Source organism: Cryptotermes secundus, unplaced genomic scaffold, assembly GCF_002891405.2.
Source record: "Cryptotermes secundus unplaced genomic scaffold, Csec_1.0 scaffold1592, whole genome shotgun sequence".
Taxonomy (NCBI): domain Eukaryota; kingdom Metazoa; phylum Arthropoda; class Insecta; order Blattodea; family Kalotermitidae; genus Cryptotermes; species Cryptotermes secundus.
The window spans coordinates 19,616-37,434 of NW_019721781.1; the positions used below are offsets into that span (position 1 = coordinate 19,616).

A 17,819-nucleotide genomic window follows, 5' to 3' on the forward strand; every position below is an offset into this window, starting at 1 on the left:
AAAATAAAATTGTGTGAAATCAAGCAGGAAAACTTCCACCATCATTCCAACAGTTTGACTTCAAACTTGAAATATTTTATCCCATAGTCTGAGGGCCACATGACAGCCAAATATGTACAGCACAGTGAGCATGAGTGAACTTACCTGAAAATATTTATCTTTATCATCCATGAAAGTAACAATGAGTGCCAGACTACAGATCACAGTTTCTCTTACTGTATCATTTTTGTCTTCTAGAAGCATCTGCTGAAGCATGGACAGCATTAAGGAGTTTCGAATTGGACTCTGAAACATAATATTTAGGGGCTCAGCTACCTTTTTCCACTAGTGACTTTAACGCCTTAAGTGGCAGCATAAAATCCTGCAATGATAAAAAAGTGATACTTTTTCCTCCAGAAAATACAAATCTCATGTTCCAGTGCTGTTACAGTTTAGCAGTTTAAGACCTGTCAAAGTTTCAGTAACTAGTCTGAATCACTTCCAAACCAGTTTAAACAGTTAAAAAAATGCAAACAGACAATACTCTCTGACCTAAAGGTCTTGATATAAATATATGAGTAAAGAAACTACAATAAAAATGCAATTATCACAATGCATAACCAGTGTGTGATAAAATTACTGCATACAAGTCTCCACACTATGTGGAGCAGACTGGTTTTACATTCGTATGTCTGTTTTTCCTCTAAAGGCACCTACCTCCTTTTGTTGCCTGTTTCTTGTATATTGCTTGCTGGACTTAACACCAAAAATGAGACATTAGTTCATCCAAAACACTGCTAAACTTCTATCAGACTACATTGCATCACAATCCAGAAGAAAGTACTCTTCACAGTCACTGCCATGCAAACCTCAAATTTAAGTGAAACTAAAGGTTTCACATCTTCACCATGTTTATAATTTTCAACATAAATAAAAATGTTTCATACCAAGAACACATGCTATGTCAAACAGTTCAATGTAGAACCACACTCTGTTTAATACAAGATGGAACTTATTTACACAATACATTGTATAAGCAGTAGAGACTACAGACAGGGATTAAGAGAATTGGAACATCTATACTGTCAGTCAAGCTGCAATCAGAGCATGACAATTACCACACAAACTCTGTACTGGCCTGGAACTGATATCAATACCCAATGAAACTGGTTGAACATAAGATGGTGTAACTAATATCGGTGCAGGAACAAAGGAGGACTGAAAATCTTGGCCACCATGTGAGATCTCAGAAATAGATGCCAAGTGTAATGAACAGGGGCCACAAGGAAGAAGAAGAAGAAGAAGAAGAACTAAGGAACTATTATGATCAAACAAAAATTAACAGAGACACGTGACAGTACTACTTGTAGGATATTATCTCTTTTAATGGCATCTATTCAAACTTGAACCAGCAAATCACATCTGTGTAAGGTGTTGGTAATACTAATATACGCATGTTGTTTCTGTTGTATATGTTGGTAATACTTATATACGCATGTCGTACATTCTAACCACATAGCTGTCCCAGTACGGTTCCAGGCGGTGTGGTGGTAAGTTGGTTTTTCGTATGCGCATGTGCATGCTAGTGTGTATACCAGATGATATTACTGGATGTAAAAGTGGAAGTGTGTCGATCAAGACAAAATAAAAGAAAGGTTTCACAACAGGTTATGGGCCCAGGACGCTAGCACTGCACGTAGTATATAATTAACTGAAGAGTTGTGGATATTTTTGAGTATTATCAAAGATGTCGAATCCAACTGCAACCTTGCCACCGATTGAAAAGCTGGACGGTCGTTTAAATTATTCTGATTGGAAATTCGGAATGATGCTTTATCTCAAAGACTTGGGCATTTGGAACAGTGTAAATGGATACCCTACAGGAGATACTACGACCGAAACACAGAAGACCCAGCATGATGCAACGGCCCTAATAAAGATTGGCCTCATGGTCAAGCCCACTTGTTATCCTATCATTCGTGATGCAGAAACAGCCAAATCTGCGTGGGAAAAGCTTTCTGTAGCTTTTGAGGATGATGGCCTGAATCGAAGATGTCAGTTATTGCGCAAACTGGGACAATTGAGGTTAGAACAGTTTAAAAACTTGACTGAGTATACTCATGCTTTTGTGGACATTGCTGATAAGCTGCGGTCAATGAAGAAACCTCTTGATGACGAATTCGTAGCGGCAATGATGTTGGCAAATTTGCCTGATAGGTTTGAACCAATGAGACAAACCTATGATAATTGTGGTATAACAATTTCTACTGACTTGATTTCCAGAAAATTGCAAGAGTATGATGACACGAACTCATATAGTAAAGATGATGTGGCTCTTCTGTCTCATGGAAAGGAAAGGTTTCCAAGAAAACCTAAGTGTTGGTTGTGTGGTGAAATTGGCCATGTACGGATGGACTGCCCCAAGAAAGTGCAGAATTCCTCGAAACAGGGAACTAAGAAGAGTTTTTCAAAGCAAGAGGACAAGATGTCAGCTAAGAAAGAGAAGACATCTCGTCGCGAGAATTCCTACTTCGCAGCACGGACATTGGAGACCAATGATGATTCTAGTTGGTATGTCGACTCAGGGGCTACTTCTCATTTGACATCTCGACTGGATTGGTTTAAGAAAGAGAAGGAGATGACTGGAGTAGAAGTGTTCACTACGGGAACAAATAAATTAGAATGTCTAGGATCTGGCTCTGTTCGGGTAAAGTTTAAGAATGATGACTCTATTTCAAATATTAGTAGTGTACTGTATGTTCCAGAAGCCAGAACAAACTTGTTGTCAGTGAGTAAATTGGTTGATAAAGGACATGTTGTTGTGTTTGAGGAATCTGGTTGTAGGATTTATAGTAAACATAATATGTCTATTAAAGGTAATGTTCTAGGTACTGCATCTAAGGTTGGGAATCTGTTCAAAATGGATGTGGAGGAGATGGAACGGATCAATCTGGCAAAAGCTGATAAAGATGAAAATTATCAGCTCTGGCACACGAGGTTAGGTCATATTAATCCAACCAGTATGAAGATAGCTAAAAATGGAGTATGTGAAGGTATTTGTTTTAATGACACTGTACCGGATACATGTATATCTTGTATAAAAGGCAAGTTTGCAAAGAAACCATTTAGGGCACGTAAGAGTAAAGCAAAAGGATTACTGGACGTAATCCACTCAGATTTATGTGGACCTATGGAAGTTGAGTCCTGGAATGGAGCTAAGTATATTCTTACCTTTACTGATGAATTCTCTAGAAAGGTTTTTGTATATTTCATAAAGTCTATAGTGAAGTGTTTACTGTTTTTTGCAATTTCAAGGCTCTTGTTGAGAATAAAGTTGGGAAGACTATTAAAGCCCTACGAACTGATAATGGTGGGGAATATATTTCTAAACATTTCTCTGATTATCTTGAGCAAAATGGGATAGAGCATCATGTGACAGTACCTTATAATCCTCAACAAAATGGATTAGCCGAAAGGGTTAATCGTAGTCTTTGTGAGATGGCCAGATGTCTGATGAGTGAAGCAAAGTGTAATAAGCGAATGTGGGCAGAAGCCATCAATACGGCAACTTACATTAAAAATAGGGTTCCACACAAAGCTTTGATAAATAAGACGCCACAGGAATGCTGGTCTGGGGAAAAGACTGATGTATCCCATTTTAAAGTATTTGGATGTGTGGCATACATGCATGTACCAAAGGAAAATAGGCTTAAATGGGATTCTAAATCGAAGGGGATGTGTTTTGTAGGATACTGTGAGAAGTCTGGAAACTACAGACTGATTGATCTGTCCAACCCTAAATCGGTAACATTTGCACGAGATGTCATTTTCTTGGAAAATGTAAGGGCTAGTGTAGATGAAGAGAATGTAAATGCATCTACTGATTTCATCAAGCCTAGCTATTTTGGGTCTGAGATCTCTGATAGTGGGGATCAACCTGATGCAGAAAAAGTATTAGATGACTCTACTGTAAATCTGAATGAGAGTGATCATACTCCGGTTGCATCTGTATTAAGTGATGCTGAAACTGATGATGTACTTGCAGTTCCTGTACAACAGGTTGAGAATGAACCAGGTACAATGATGAGGGTTAGACGCCCACCATTGTGGTTGCAGGATTATGAAACTAATTTCATGACTGTTGAAAGTTTTGTTGACAACTGTCCAGATTCATATTCAAGTGCTGTTAGAGGACCTGATAAAAATAATTGGAAAAGGGCAATGAAAGAGGAGTATGATGCACTCATTCAGAATAATACATGGAATCTAGTAGAGCTGCCCAAAGGTAAGAAAGCTATCTCATGTAAGTGGGTGTATGTAGTTAAAAAGGACTTACAGAGTGATCCCAAATACAAGGCACGCTTAGTTGCTAGAGGTTTTTCTCAAATTGATGGGATTGACTATAATGAGACTTATTCACCAGTTGTTGGAAGGTCTGTAATAAGATTTTTGTTAGCCTTGACTGTTGAGTTAAATTTGAAGATGTATAGTCTTGATATTTGCACAGCCTTCTTGAATGGAGAATTAGAAGAAGAAATATACATGACTCAGCCTGAGGGTTTTACTGTTGAAGGATTGGAAAATAAAGTTTGTCTATTAAACAAAGCTTTGTATGGATTGAAGCAAGCTTCACGTACATGGAATACTACTATTACTAAAGAGTTGGTAACTCTTGGTTATGAAGTTTCTGTTAATGAGCCATGTATGTTTTACAGAAAGATGGATGATTCATTTACTGTTTTAGCATTATATGTTGATGATTTCTTAATTGTAACCAATGATATCTCTGAAAAAGAAAGACTTGTAAAGAAACTAGGATCTAAGTTCAGATTAAAAGATCTTGGAGAAACTAAGTACTTGTTAGGTATGAGAATTAGGAAAAGGAATGGAAGTATTTATGTAGATCAAGAGGAATACATATGCAAGATACTGGAAAAGTTTGCCATGATAAACTGTAAAAATGTATCTACACCTCTTCCTGCTGGTTGTAAGCTAGACAGAAACAATTCTGATAAGTTAAGTGAGATTTTCTCTTATCAAAGTTTGGTTGGCTGCCTCAATTACTTAGCTCTTATAGCAAGACCTGACATTGCTTTTACAGCCAGTTTCCTAGGTCAATACAATTCTTGTGCCACGGCTGAACATTGGAAATGTGCCAAGCATGTATTGCGTTATCTAAGAAAAACTAAGGACCTGTGTTTGGTGTATTCTAAGACAGGAAAATCCATTGTTGGGTACTCTGACTCAGATTATGCTAATGGAGAAGATAGGAAGTCTTACTCGGGAAACATTTTTGAATTAGCAAATGGGCCTATTTCTTGGGAGGCAAAGAAGCAGAAAAGTGTTGCACTTTCTACTACTGAGTCTGAATACATTGCTCTAAGTGAGGTTTGTAAGGAGGGTGTTTTTCTCAGAAAAATGTTGATGGAACTATTAAATGATGACTCTCCAATTCTGATGAATGTTGACAATCAAAGTTGTATCAAGTTAGCCTCAAATCCAGTATTTCATTCCAGATGTAAACACATCGATGTACGATATCACTATGTAAGAGAGGTAGTACAGAATGGATTGATTGATCTGGAATATGTGCCTAAAGAAATTATGAAGGCCGATATAATGACGAAGAGTTTACCTAAGGTGAAGCATGAATATCTGCTAGATGCATTGGGCATGAAACCTTTTGATTGTATAAACTGAATTTATGTGCCCATTTGATTGTACCATAATATTTTGGTTATTATTATTGATTAGAGTTATTTAATTTACATGTTATGATTATGGGGGAATGTTGGTAATACTAACATACGCATGTTGTTTCTGTTGTATATGTTGGTAATTCTTATATACGCATGTCGTACAATCTAACCACATGGCTGTCCCAGTAAGGTTCCAGGCGGTGTGGTGGTAAGCTGGTTTTTCGTATGCGCACGTGCACGCTAGTGCGTATACCAGATGATATTACTGGATGTAAAAGTGGAAGTGTGTCGATCAAGACAAAATAAAAGAAACGTCTGACAACATAAGGTACCACAACAATGATGAAACACAATTTCTATGTGACTGTAAGGTCTCAGCTGAACAGATTAGAAAATAATAATAATAATAATAATTAAAAAACATAACATAGTAGAACAGAACAAAAGATAGGAAAATGAACGCCAAGCAAACGTCATATGAATCAATAATCAGCACAAAATCCACAAAACTTTGTTGTAAAAAAAAACATTATACAAACCAAGATTCATCAAAATGACCCATTAAGAAAAGTACTGTGCTTCATTAGAAGTGCGGGATTAAACCCATTCTTTAATTTCAATCGTAATCTTAGACCATATAATTACTTACTGAGACATATGGAGTAAGGGCACTGCAGGATTCAGCCACCAGGAGTCTCCTTTCAACATATTTGTGATTGATCTGCTCCCAACACTGAGGTAAAATCTCATTTTCCACAACACTTAGCCCCGAACACTGTGCAATACCCACAATTCCTGCAGCATTAAACATAAGTATATAGTGACCCTGATAACATTATCAGATTCTCTAAGTTAGGTTTGTTTGCCACATTTTTAAAAGATCAATGAACATAATCTAATTTGATCAAGTTATCTAATAATTCATAAAGGTCAAGTAAAAATAATTTTGGATAAAACTTCCTATTATATTTCTTTCTAACCTCCAACCTTTTCTGTGTAATACAACTTCATTTCCTTCACAGCACCATGGTTATAACACATACTGATTTTTATGTTATTTACTACTCCTGCTTCTACTGCCAAGCCTGTATAATGTCAAACAAGATATAAAGATGATCACAAATACTGAGTGGATATGGTTTGGAAGAAACAACTTGGGCCTACTATGATAATATCACAGAATTTGCATGGAGACTAAGGGAACCTTGAAAAACCTAACCTGAAAGAACGGCAACCAATCCAAAATATCCGAATCAGATGCACCCAACTATAAGTTTACAGCATTACTGTTCAACTGGTTCCTTGTTTGCATTTCTAGTTTATTTAATGATGCTATCAGTTAACTCTAAGTATATAGCACTAAATGATTACATGACTCTGTGACATGTCACTGTCATGGTTATTGTCAATGTCAATACTGATACTGACAACAAGTATCCTCATTAAAATTTGTTGCTACTACAAACTGGTTGCATCCTGAAATATGTCATGGAAATCACCTGCAAGAATCCTCCTCCTCTCATCTTCTTGTGGGCGTTTCTTCAGGTTGAACAGCAAATGTAACAGAACATCTCGCCCAGATGCTTCTGGATGTAAGTGGATAGTGCACATTATCAATGGAATCAGTTCCTAGAACAAGGAATTAGGCTTAAATTACTTTAGGGTATGAAGGACATTTAACACCTAAGTATAGCATCTTCTGTGAGTAGATAGGTATTCAGTTAGTGAAGAAATTTCCCTGCCTTATGAAATCTGAAGCACTTCAACTCAGTTCACATCTTCATTAACTATTTCGTTAACATGAACAGGTCTCTCAAGCAGTCTCTTGCCATTAACAAATTAACTAACAAACAGCCAAAATGGAAAAACAATCTGTCATTTTCTAATACTATATTTTCCTGAGCACTCTGTTTTCAAATTAGGTTATCACCTCACAACAAGAAGCCATATAGTTTAATGCAAAATATAAACTTCTACAAATTAATCTCTGCTCCTATACAAACCTCCCGCTTGTTGAGTATAACATTAGGAATAATTCTTGGTAAGCTGTGACCCAAAATGTACACTAAACGTTTTTCAGAGATTCCTTCACTTAACATCTCCACTATCTGCTGGCCATCCTGTTGCTGAGAGGTATTCACGAAGCAACGAGCCAAAACTTCTTGTTGGAAAGCAACTGGCAGTGGTCTAAAAGAGAATAAAGTTGAAACTTAGCCCACTAATACAATGATAAGTTATTTAATGATGCTATGGTAATTGTTAATGTCATTTAGCGTAAAAAACTTCACAGTTATGATGTAGATCTCTGCATCTGGTAAGTCTCAAATCTGATCTGTGACCTCCCTTGATGTAAGAGTTCACATTTCATTCATAAAAAACAACAGGTAAAACAGATCAATTTTGACATATCTTACCTAGACAGAGGACAGCTACATACAACATGTGGATAGGCAACCTCATTAACAGGTTTGAATGAGTCAACAGGAGTGTTATCACTAACTGCCACAGGTGGCAGCATTATGCGTGTCCATTCTGTGTCCGTATCAGCCAGACTCAACACTGACCCATCATCTTCCCCTTGTACTGCAACTTCACTTTCATCCATATTCCTCCCTTCAGCCTCAATCAGTTCAAAGCGTTCAGGAGTCATACTGTGCATCGAAACTGTCTCGCCAGTCACCATACCAACTGCTTCAGAACCTGGGGTGGTGACGCTAGATACTGTTTCTCCAACGAGTTGGTTTTCTTGCGCCCACAGCCTCTTCAATTCTTGCTTCTCTTGTTCCAAAGCATCAATATGTTCCTTTAGCTGCTCCATTTCCACTATCTAATAACAAAGAAACATAAAAATATGTTTGCTATAGTGAACCCCAAGAGACCAGAATGAGATGGTCCTTATTAGTGTACAGACACATGCCCACATATCTGTGCTTGTGCACATACAATGTTGCTAAAAACCAACCACTGAATGCCATGATGGTCCAGTCTCCCTTAAGCAGCTTACTAATTAAATTAGTCAAGAAATTCCCTGTGCTTACCGAACATGAATATTTCAACATTTCAGAACTGCCACTGGACTCTATCTAAAGACAGATGAATCCAGCACACAGTTCCTCCATCTTTTTCTCTAAGAACCATTTTAAAATTTTTCTCCTGTCTACATCAATTTCTTCCAAGTGATCTCTTCCTTTCAAGTTTTCAAAACAAAACTCTGCATGCATTTCCTATTCTCCCCATGCATACTACATGATTTAATCACTCTTTACAGTACAACAGTAGCAGATGACCTCAATTTTGCCATTCTGCTATTACTCCATCTCTCTTGGGTCCATATTCTCCTCAGAACATTGTTCTCAAACACTCTCAATGCAGGTTCTTCCTTCACAGTGACAATGGTATTACCAACAGAGATACCGAAGAGGGTGGTCTAGAAGTAATGCTCTAGACATGTATCTGGCAGGTGCTTGGTTCAAATCTGTGTTATCCTGACTGAAGTATTTCATGGTTTCCCTCAGTCCATCTAGGCAAATTCCGGGATGGTATCTCAACTGGGCCATAACTGCTTCTTTCAAACACATTCCAGTTAATCATTCTACCATCCCATGCTATATAGTCTGGATGTTGAAAGTATCATTAAATAAACCACAACAAAATAATTGGAGATATTACACTGCACGGGATCTCCAGGTATATTTGCTTTTTGTTTCCAAGGCTAAACAAGCACAGAAGCAAAAATAACTTTTCCCTTTATTTTTGTTAAATATTGAATTTGAAATAAATAAATGTATGTACATCATACCAAAAACTTTTAGAATAAAATTTACGTAACTTAATGAAATGTATATTTTTAGTCATGTAAAATTTTTTTTTGAACAAGGAGCTCTTTTTTGAGATAATTTCATAGAGGTCTGATTTTGATTTCCTGCAAAATACTAATTATTATGAACTGATATAGAAAAATATTAATTTCTGCTAAAAATTTTCATTGTGTCTTTCTCACACAAATTCTATCGAAATTTACTGGAAGATGAAACAAAGGGACAAGACCTACCCACTATGCACTTATTTTACAGGTAAATCTTTCCCTGTAACTGGCCGTGGAGGCCAATAGGGTTGTGTGAAGTTGAGGCTCCCACATTTTACACATTAAATGCAGAAAATGCAGAAAAATGCACATCATCAACAGCATACTTTCCTTTGTAACGTAATTTATGCCTAACATAACTCAGGATATAACAATCTGAAAAACTGAGATTATCAACCGTACCAACTCCTGCATCTCTGCGTCCCTCTTCAGATCCTCTGCCAACCAATCTGTTTGGCATGCTACATGGTGGCAAGGTGACCTCACATGGCCAGATTGGCGCATAAAATCTCTATATAAGCTGAGCAACTCCACAGGCTTTGGAATGTTCAGACCGACATCATCCCAGTCTTCAAAATCCTAACAATTAAAAATAACGTTTCAATCCAGATGGATATCAGTAATTCCATATACAAAAACAAAGATCTGGAAGACACAGCAAAGGCACTTCTGCCATGCAAGAAGTCCAGCAGAGGCTTTCAGTCTCACATCTCTGTTAAGCAGAGTAGGGAAATGCGTAAAGTCTGACATAAATATAAAGACAGTGGTTTCATATATCACACTAATTACACTAGACAATAATGAAGCTGCCATATATGTGTCCTGACTTCTTAAAGCATTCCCAACAGAGTGCACAGCTCACTCCATTATGTCAGTCCATTTCAGTCACTGCTGAAAGTCAGAATGTTTTAATCATGTGTCATTCCATCAAATTCTCCACAAATAAGAATGTAAAAAATTGTAACTATTGTAATTTTAATCTACTTATATATCAAATTGTTAATATTCAGAATTAACTTGACTTGTCATATATCATGTACAATGATCTACAGTGACGAAATAAATCAATCAATCAATCAATCTAACAGTGTTCAATGGTGGACCAGTTGTACCCCCCCAGGCACCAGATTCCCTTTCTCTTTCCTTCTACAGCTTGCATGGCTATGATGGAGGTATTCTAACCCACCTCCACATGGGGAACAGAGAACATACATGCATTAAAAGCTCCACAGTTCCTGTTTCCCATTCCTACAGCCAAAACTGCATTTTGATTACTTTCCCCCTCCCCTGGCTCTGGGAGATACCTTCCCTGCAAGCTGCTTATATAACCAGACTCCATTCTTACCTTACTCACACCGACCCTAAAGATGGCAGTAGTAGGGTCCACAGTGAATTACTGGTAGCATCCCACAAGACTACATGGTGTCACACAAAGCCACAATCTGAAGCATGTATGGGCTAAAAAAGCCTACGTTGAAGGGGATTAATCTCCAGTTCCTCTAATTATACTATCTTATTTTTCACAACTTCAGCCTCAGCACTATTTTAATCAGATCTTGTGTATAATGTACATAACTAATCCTAAACCTTAAGCAAGTAATAAAAACTAAACTAAGTTCCTGTAACCAAACCTAATATTTATAACTAATAACAGAGGTTGCTAGAAGTGTAAAGTCCCTTAGCTCTCTGACACAGTAGTGATAATATTCATCCAAGCTGGCATCCCTGAAAATGTCTTGGAAAGGTAATCCATTGAATCCGCATGTCCTTTTCCTGTTCAAATCATCTGTGACAATGCCTGAAAAATAATGTTAGGCTATGTCTAGTGTACTTTCAGGATGTTTATCTTCTAATTCTGTATTTCAGCATCCTGTTGCAATTGTTTAACTTAGCGTCCATGTATTTATTGTTCATCAATATTGCAACACCTGTTTATTCACCACTTAATCTTAATTTTAGTTTAATATTTTACACTTTGACACAACATGTTTCAGCCCCAAACAGCCATCTTAATGTGTTTTGATATGTTACAAATATTTTATTAAATTATGTTAAAATATGTTGTGTCAAAGTGTAAAATGTTAAACTAAAATTAAGATTAAGTGTTGAATAGACAAGTGTTGCAATACTGACAGACGATAAATATATGGACGTTATGATTAACTTCTGTTATGCTTGTTTTGTGTCAAGGAAGTTTATGTGAAACACAATCCATGAGAAATTTTACAGTACATGATGTGATGTAGATAAAGAGCATAAACAGATCACCAAAGTGCACAGATGTTGAAAAAGTTTAATATTGAAACAATTTTTACATCTTCTTGTTATTCCATAAATTATTATTTGGAAAACTAATGGCAAAAATTTCTCAGAGAATACTGAAAACAAATCTCATTTCTGAAGATGGCCGCTGCTAACATTCTCAATAAATCTGAACTAATAACAACTGACCTGATTTGCATTTTCATCTGCAAATGTAATGGATGTGAGTTTGTAGCCATGCACTAAGAGATATTCATTCACAAGGAAATTAAGCGCACGCTGTTCATGTGGCTTGATTGGCTCATTGTTGATAAGCCTCAGTGACCCAGCATCTGGAGTTGTTGCTTCTGATTCTACAAAACACAAAAAATTAACACTTATTTTTAATGACATTTCCTCATGTACAGCCTGGAGATTTAATAATAACTAAATACAACAAATTCTTCTTGAGTGCAAAGCCATGCTGACATGAGAAACAAAAATAAGCATGGTTCAAACAAAGATGTGTGACCAGATTCTGTCACTGCGACTCCTAGGTTACGCAATGCTGAATGTACATGGTCAACTCTGGGACAGGTGACCACATAATTCCCCCATTCTGGTCTCCCACTGGCTTATTCCTGGACAATGAAGGGTTTCTCCATGAAGTCTGCATGTATGTGTTATAATTTGTTTCACTCATTATAACAAATCCACAATGGATTTATTATTATACGTAGGTCGTACTGAAAGTCATGAGCAACAATTTTTTGTAAAGTAACATGCTTTATTATTGACAAACCAAATACAACACCTCAATCTACAGACCTTTTATTTATTTTTCCACAAAATCGCCACTTCTTTGTACACATTTCACCCAGCATTCTGGGAGTTTGAAAATGTCTGTGTTGGGTATGGCATACTTACAAAACTCTTTTATGTTGCAGAAACTCTGAAAGTACATAGCACAAACTGCACATGCTATGATCACATTGCAAAACTGTGTACCATTTGTTAGATCATTTGATAATTTGGGTAAAATACATAAAATAATGAGTGAGTACTTAGTACCTCTAGATGTAACTGACACTTTAACCTAAGCATGCATCACTAATAACCACCTGTTGCTAATGTCAAGTTGGCTCGAAGAGCACTAATAGTTTCCTTGGCTTTTCGCAATTCGAACTCCAGAACCGCAACTCTCTCATCAATTCCACGTTCCCCATCTTCAGAATACCTTGTGAGATCTAAAGAATCAAGGGTAGCTTGGCTGGAAGACCTTGCTGCATAAAAAAGAAAATACAATTATGACAAACATACTACAGACTCTACCGAACAACGGCATTAAGTGTTAGTCGACATGAACTATGCTGGGGTATACTAACGGATTGGTTGCGATATTTCTGGACGAGATGCTGCTTGGTGTTCAAAGTTTCCTGGATTCGAAAAGAATTCTTTTAATTTCGGAACTTCGCGTCCTGCTTCTACGAGTTCTGTGTGAAGTTCGAGAGCTGTGAGGAGTAAATTTTCGTTGATAAGTTTCGCGGCAATATCTCCGTAACTAATTTCACCAGTAACTGCGATTTTCGTCACAAAATCATTTTCCTTGTTGGCATCTTCCAACAGGTTGGCCATGTTTCAATTTCAGTAGTTCACGTCGACACATAACCGTATGTACAAAAATATATTACATTCAAACTGGAATACGATAATAATCGGGGTAACTAATGCAGCGTGTATTAGATCTATAATTCAAATACTTTCATTTCTTAATTCATTCTCACAAACGTCAAACGCCATGTCATATCACACGAAACGCATCAAGTAAGCTCTGATACTTCTCCATCCTTTACGATCCTTTACGGCTGCACGGTGATCTAGGAGATCTACGAGTAGTGTGTGGCAACAGGGATAGGGGAAAGGAAAACACGGTAACCGCCGTAACTCCTGCCTCTATGTCCTCTATGTGTATGTGGAGGCAGATCTCGACCAATCAGAGAGCTTAAACAAACCAATCTGAATACCCACAATTACATGCGGTTATCGTAGTGGATTATATGCAAATTGTTAAGTATGAATTTTGATTTGATGTGGTTGCGAAACTAAAGTAGACATTTGCAAACGAAATTACAGCTCCATGTTAAACATATTATTTGTGTATGTGAATATTATGCCTACTACCACGAATGGAATTAGAAACATATAGAATTCTTTCAAGCCTAAAATTTTTGAGGTTATCATGAACTGTCATCTAAACGATATTTGTTTTATGATATTTTCTGCAACTTTCGGTTCATCCCAAAGATTGTCTGTAGAATGTTAAAGACTTCTAAGAGTACCGTGATGGTGTTATAATTTTTGTATTGCTTTTTGCAGTATAGACATGAAAACGAAAACGTGCTGCTGCCGGGTGCTTGTCATCCAGCAAGCAAGGCATCAAATTCTTCAGCTTTCCAAGGGATCCAGCACAGTATGTCTGTTTTAATTAATGGTGAAATTACTATGTGTTGCTTAATCCAATGAATAAATTAAGTTTAGTGTATGTCTGTGTTAAATTTATTCAACATAACCCAAAATTTTAGAATGTGTGCCAAGTTTGTAATGTTTGCTGAAGAATTATTTCTAGGTTTTGAGACTATTTGTTTTACTTTTACAGGGCTGCGGTATGGGCAGGAAAGGTTGGAATAACCTTCACTGTTGATTCTGCTAGAAGGCTGTACAATAAATATTTGTGCAGCAAACATTTCCTGGAAAGTGATTTCACTACACATTGCAGCAAGCCACAACACTGTATTGGCTACAGGTAAGGACCACTGCACTCTATACTATGAATTATGTTCTGTTATGAGAGAAGTGGCTAGCGAGAATAATGAGAGCTAATTTTTGAAGTAGTTGTCCCAAGAACCCAGTTGTGATCAAACAAATGTCATTGTCATCATTCATTACTTATGAAACTGTACATCAGTATACAATTTTATTATAAATCTTATTTTACTGTCTTATGTGCAACTTTTTAAGTTTTAAATTTTAAACTTAAAGTTAATAAATTGTTTCACATAAGATTGTAAAATAAGATTTTATAATAAAATGGAAGCGTGCAACAGGATGCTACAATACAAACTTATCAATACACAAGTTATGTAGGATATGTCAGATGTTTTTAGGGTAATTAAAAATGTTTGAAAAGCAGATCACACTATCAGTAATATGATTTATAAGAGAATAAGGTGGTGACGACTGCTATGAGGAATAATTTAATGAAATATACAAAATCTTTATAATGGCAGTCCCTTTCAAGTAAAGTTTGTTATTTTCAAATCTGAAGAAGTCCATCATGTAAGGAAGCCCACTAATTTCCTTTTTAATGTTCTTTCAGTGGGGTGCTGTGGTGAATACCTGGCAACAGCTGTTTGGTGATTACCTTGTGAACACATTTGAAGCTATTCNGTACATGCTGGTGACATGGAAGTGTTCTCAGTAGCCTATGTCAGTGGTTCCATTGCCAGACAGGTGCTTCATGGTGTCAGCTGTGATGCACACAAGACATGCGTGACATCTGAAGTGCTGCTATCAGCCAATATCTTCATATATTTCTGAGACGTTGGTGTGGAGACTGTTGGTATGCTGTAACTCTAATATAATCTGTGATGGTAGGCAATTCAATTCATGTTGCAGCATATCACAGCTGCCATTAAGAGCACCATTGACTTGGAGTGGTTCAGGTGTACTGGTTGTTCACTTCACTACCAAGGAATAGTAGATGGTATTGTGAGATGTCTCACAAGAATTTACATTCCTTATTGGTGTAAGCGAACAAACAGGTTGATGACTGAATCAGCCAGGCAAAGGGCCACAAAGAGGAAGAATAAGATACTGACAAATCAGTAAGTCATTAGGAAAGTAATGCTTCTTCATCTTTGCCTTTTAATATCCTGCCCACACCATCCCTGGAAATCAGCAGAGAGCAGTTATTGAATTACTGGAATAATATATTCCAGTTGCTCACATGAGCATCAATACTTGTTTCATAAGTTGGAGAAAGTTACCCTGGTGACAAGCAACTGCAACTACCATGCCTTCACATGCTCTTGTCTTAAACCTCTGGTTTTGAGTAATTTGTTGATAACATTGTCACCTACAGTCGGATTACGTACAAGAAACCTATTCTGATCTTGAACTCCATCTCTTTCTTGCTTTGGAGAACTGTTTGCTTCTTCCCAGTATATTAGAACAGCGATGGCCAACTGGCGGCCCGCAACTTGATTTACTCCGGCCCCCCGCCAAGTCTCAGGTTTATTTTCAAAAATCTTAACTTCACAGCTGTATTGGCATAGAATTCAGTTTTTAATAGGACGTTTCATTAGCTTACAGCATTTTGCAATTGACTGTATACGTTCTTACTGAGTTGGACAGTTCAAACGGTTTTCTAATAACTGTGTTCATGTCATGGAAATTCAAAGTTCCCCAACCCTACTTCTGTAGGGAGATGACACTGAAGGGAAGACCGTAGTGGTGAAGGATTTATGACACCTTCAAAATAATAACCATTCCCAGCTTGCTCGCGGCGATGGGATGTTTACCGTTTCTCTCGGCATCCTGGCCTTTGTTAAGTGCCAGTTTTAGCAGAAATGTCTCCCAGTTAGTGCGATTTTAGAAAGTGAAGTGTGATTACGGAGTGTGAGTGTAGAACTGTTTTTAAATTAAAATTGTGTTTGAAGTTATTGTGAGTGATACAGCATGTCAAATAGTAAATTGAGAAAAGTTGATAGCGAAAATAGGGCGTTCAAATCTGAGTGGGAACATGACTATTTTTTTATATTAAATAAAGACCACAAGCCACAGTGTTTAGTATGTTTTCAAGTGCTAGCAGTTTTAAAGGAGTACAACCTAAAGAGGCATTACATGACAAATCATAAACAGAAGTTCGGAAAACACTCTTGTGAATCAAGGAAAGTAGTCTGCAATCAGTTAAAGAAAAAACTTTTCCAGCAGAAATCTCTTTTTACCAATGAAACAAAACAACAAGAAGAAGCTTTGCTGGCTTCTTATTTCGTGACATATGAATTAATGAAAGCTAAAAAAGCGTTAAGTGATGGTGAATTAATTAAGAACTGTGCGATAAAGATGGCAGAAGCTTTCAATGAAAATAAGGTAGGAAACAAATTTCAAACAGTGCCCCTTTCAAAACAGACTGTTACTAGGAGGCTGGAAGATATTAGCAACCAGATATCTAATAATGTGAAAGACATTATCGCTAATTGTTCCTATTTCTCAATTGCTCTCGACGAAAGCACAGATGTTTCGGATACTAATCAGTTGCTGATATTTGTTCGTGCAATTAAGGAAGATTTTACAATTTTCGAAGAGTTGTTAAAAGTGTGCTCTTTACACAGCACAACTTGAGGTGTCGATATTTTTAACGCTGTTAAGAGTGCAGTGGAGGAATTCGGTGGTTTTGAAAAATTGTCCTCCATAGTAACAGATGGCGCTAAATCAATGACAGGGACAATAAGCGGTTTTGTTGGATTTTTAAGACAGAATCAAATTACTGTACCTACCTTGCATTGTATTACACATCAGGAGGCTCTATGTGCCAAATCAATTAAACTGTCTACCACCATGGCTACTGTCACGAAAATTACTAATTTGATCAGAAGAGGAAATCAATCACTCAGAAAATTTCTGACCCTCTTGGAAGAAATGGATTCTGCTTACGGGAACCTGCTTCTGCACACTGAAGTAAGATGGTAAAGCCGTGGGGTTCTTTGAACTCCATCATGAAATAGCAATATTCGTAAGAGAAGAGGTTACGAATTCTGCTGAACTGCAGAATGATCTCGAAGACTTCGAATTCTTGAGAAACTTGGCCTTTCTCACCAATATCACCCAACACTTGAATGTCCTGAATCTGCAATTGCAAGGCAAGAAGCAGACTATATGTCAGATGGTTGGCTTTGTTGACAGTTTTCGTAAAAAGCTACATTTATTTAAGTCTGCATTGGACAAAAATAACCTTCTACATTTCCCTTGCTGTC

At 37.1% G+C, this 17,819-nt stretch overlaps 1 protein-coding gene and 1 long non-coding RNA gene across 4 annotated transcripts in view; one reads left to right on the plus strand and one right to left on the minus strand.

Moving 5' to 3' along the window:
• The window catches only part of LOC111875799 (RAB11-binding protein RELCH homolog), a 31,037-nt gene extending 17,309 nt beyond the window's left edge, over positions 1-13,728 (minus strand). For all 3 annotated transcript variants that reach the window (XM_023872324.2, XM_023872323.2, XM_023872322.2), the window contains exons 1-9: positions 13,170-13,728; positions 12,906-13,067; positions 11,995-12,158; positions 9,946-10,122; positions 8,093-8,505; positions 7,682-7,865; positions 7,178-7,307; positions 6,328-6,473; positions 145-285 (exon numbers count right to left, since the gene is read on the minus strand). In XM_023872324.2, coding sequence (XP_023728092.1) covers positions 145-285; positions 6,328-6,473; positions 7,178-7,307; positions 7,682-7,865; positions 8,093-8,505; positions 9,946-10,122; positions 11,995-12,158; positions 12,906-13,067; positions 13,170-13,419 — 1,767 coding nt within the window. In that variant the 5' untranslated portion in view covers positions 13,420-13,728. The remainder of the gene's footprint in view (positions 1-144; positions 286-6,327; positions 6,474-7,177; positions 7,308-7,681; positions 7,866-8,092; positions 8,506-9,945; positions 10,123-11,994; positions 12,159-12,905; positions 13,068-13,169) is intronic.
• A 99-nt stretch (positions 13,729-13,827) lies between these two features.
• On the plus strand, positions 13,828-15,230 carry LOC111875798. Its single transcript, XR_002844803.2, has 4 exons — positions 13,828-13,941; positions 14,161-14,254; positions 14,441-14,587; positions 15,161-15,230. It is a non-coding gene; the product is annotated as an uncharacterized LOC111875798 (long non-coding RNA).
• Positions 15,231-17,819: the final 2,589 nt, after the last annotated feature.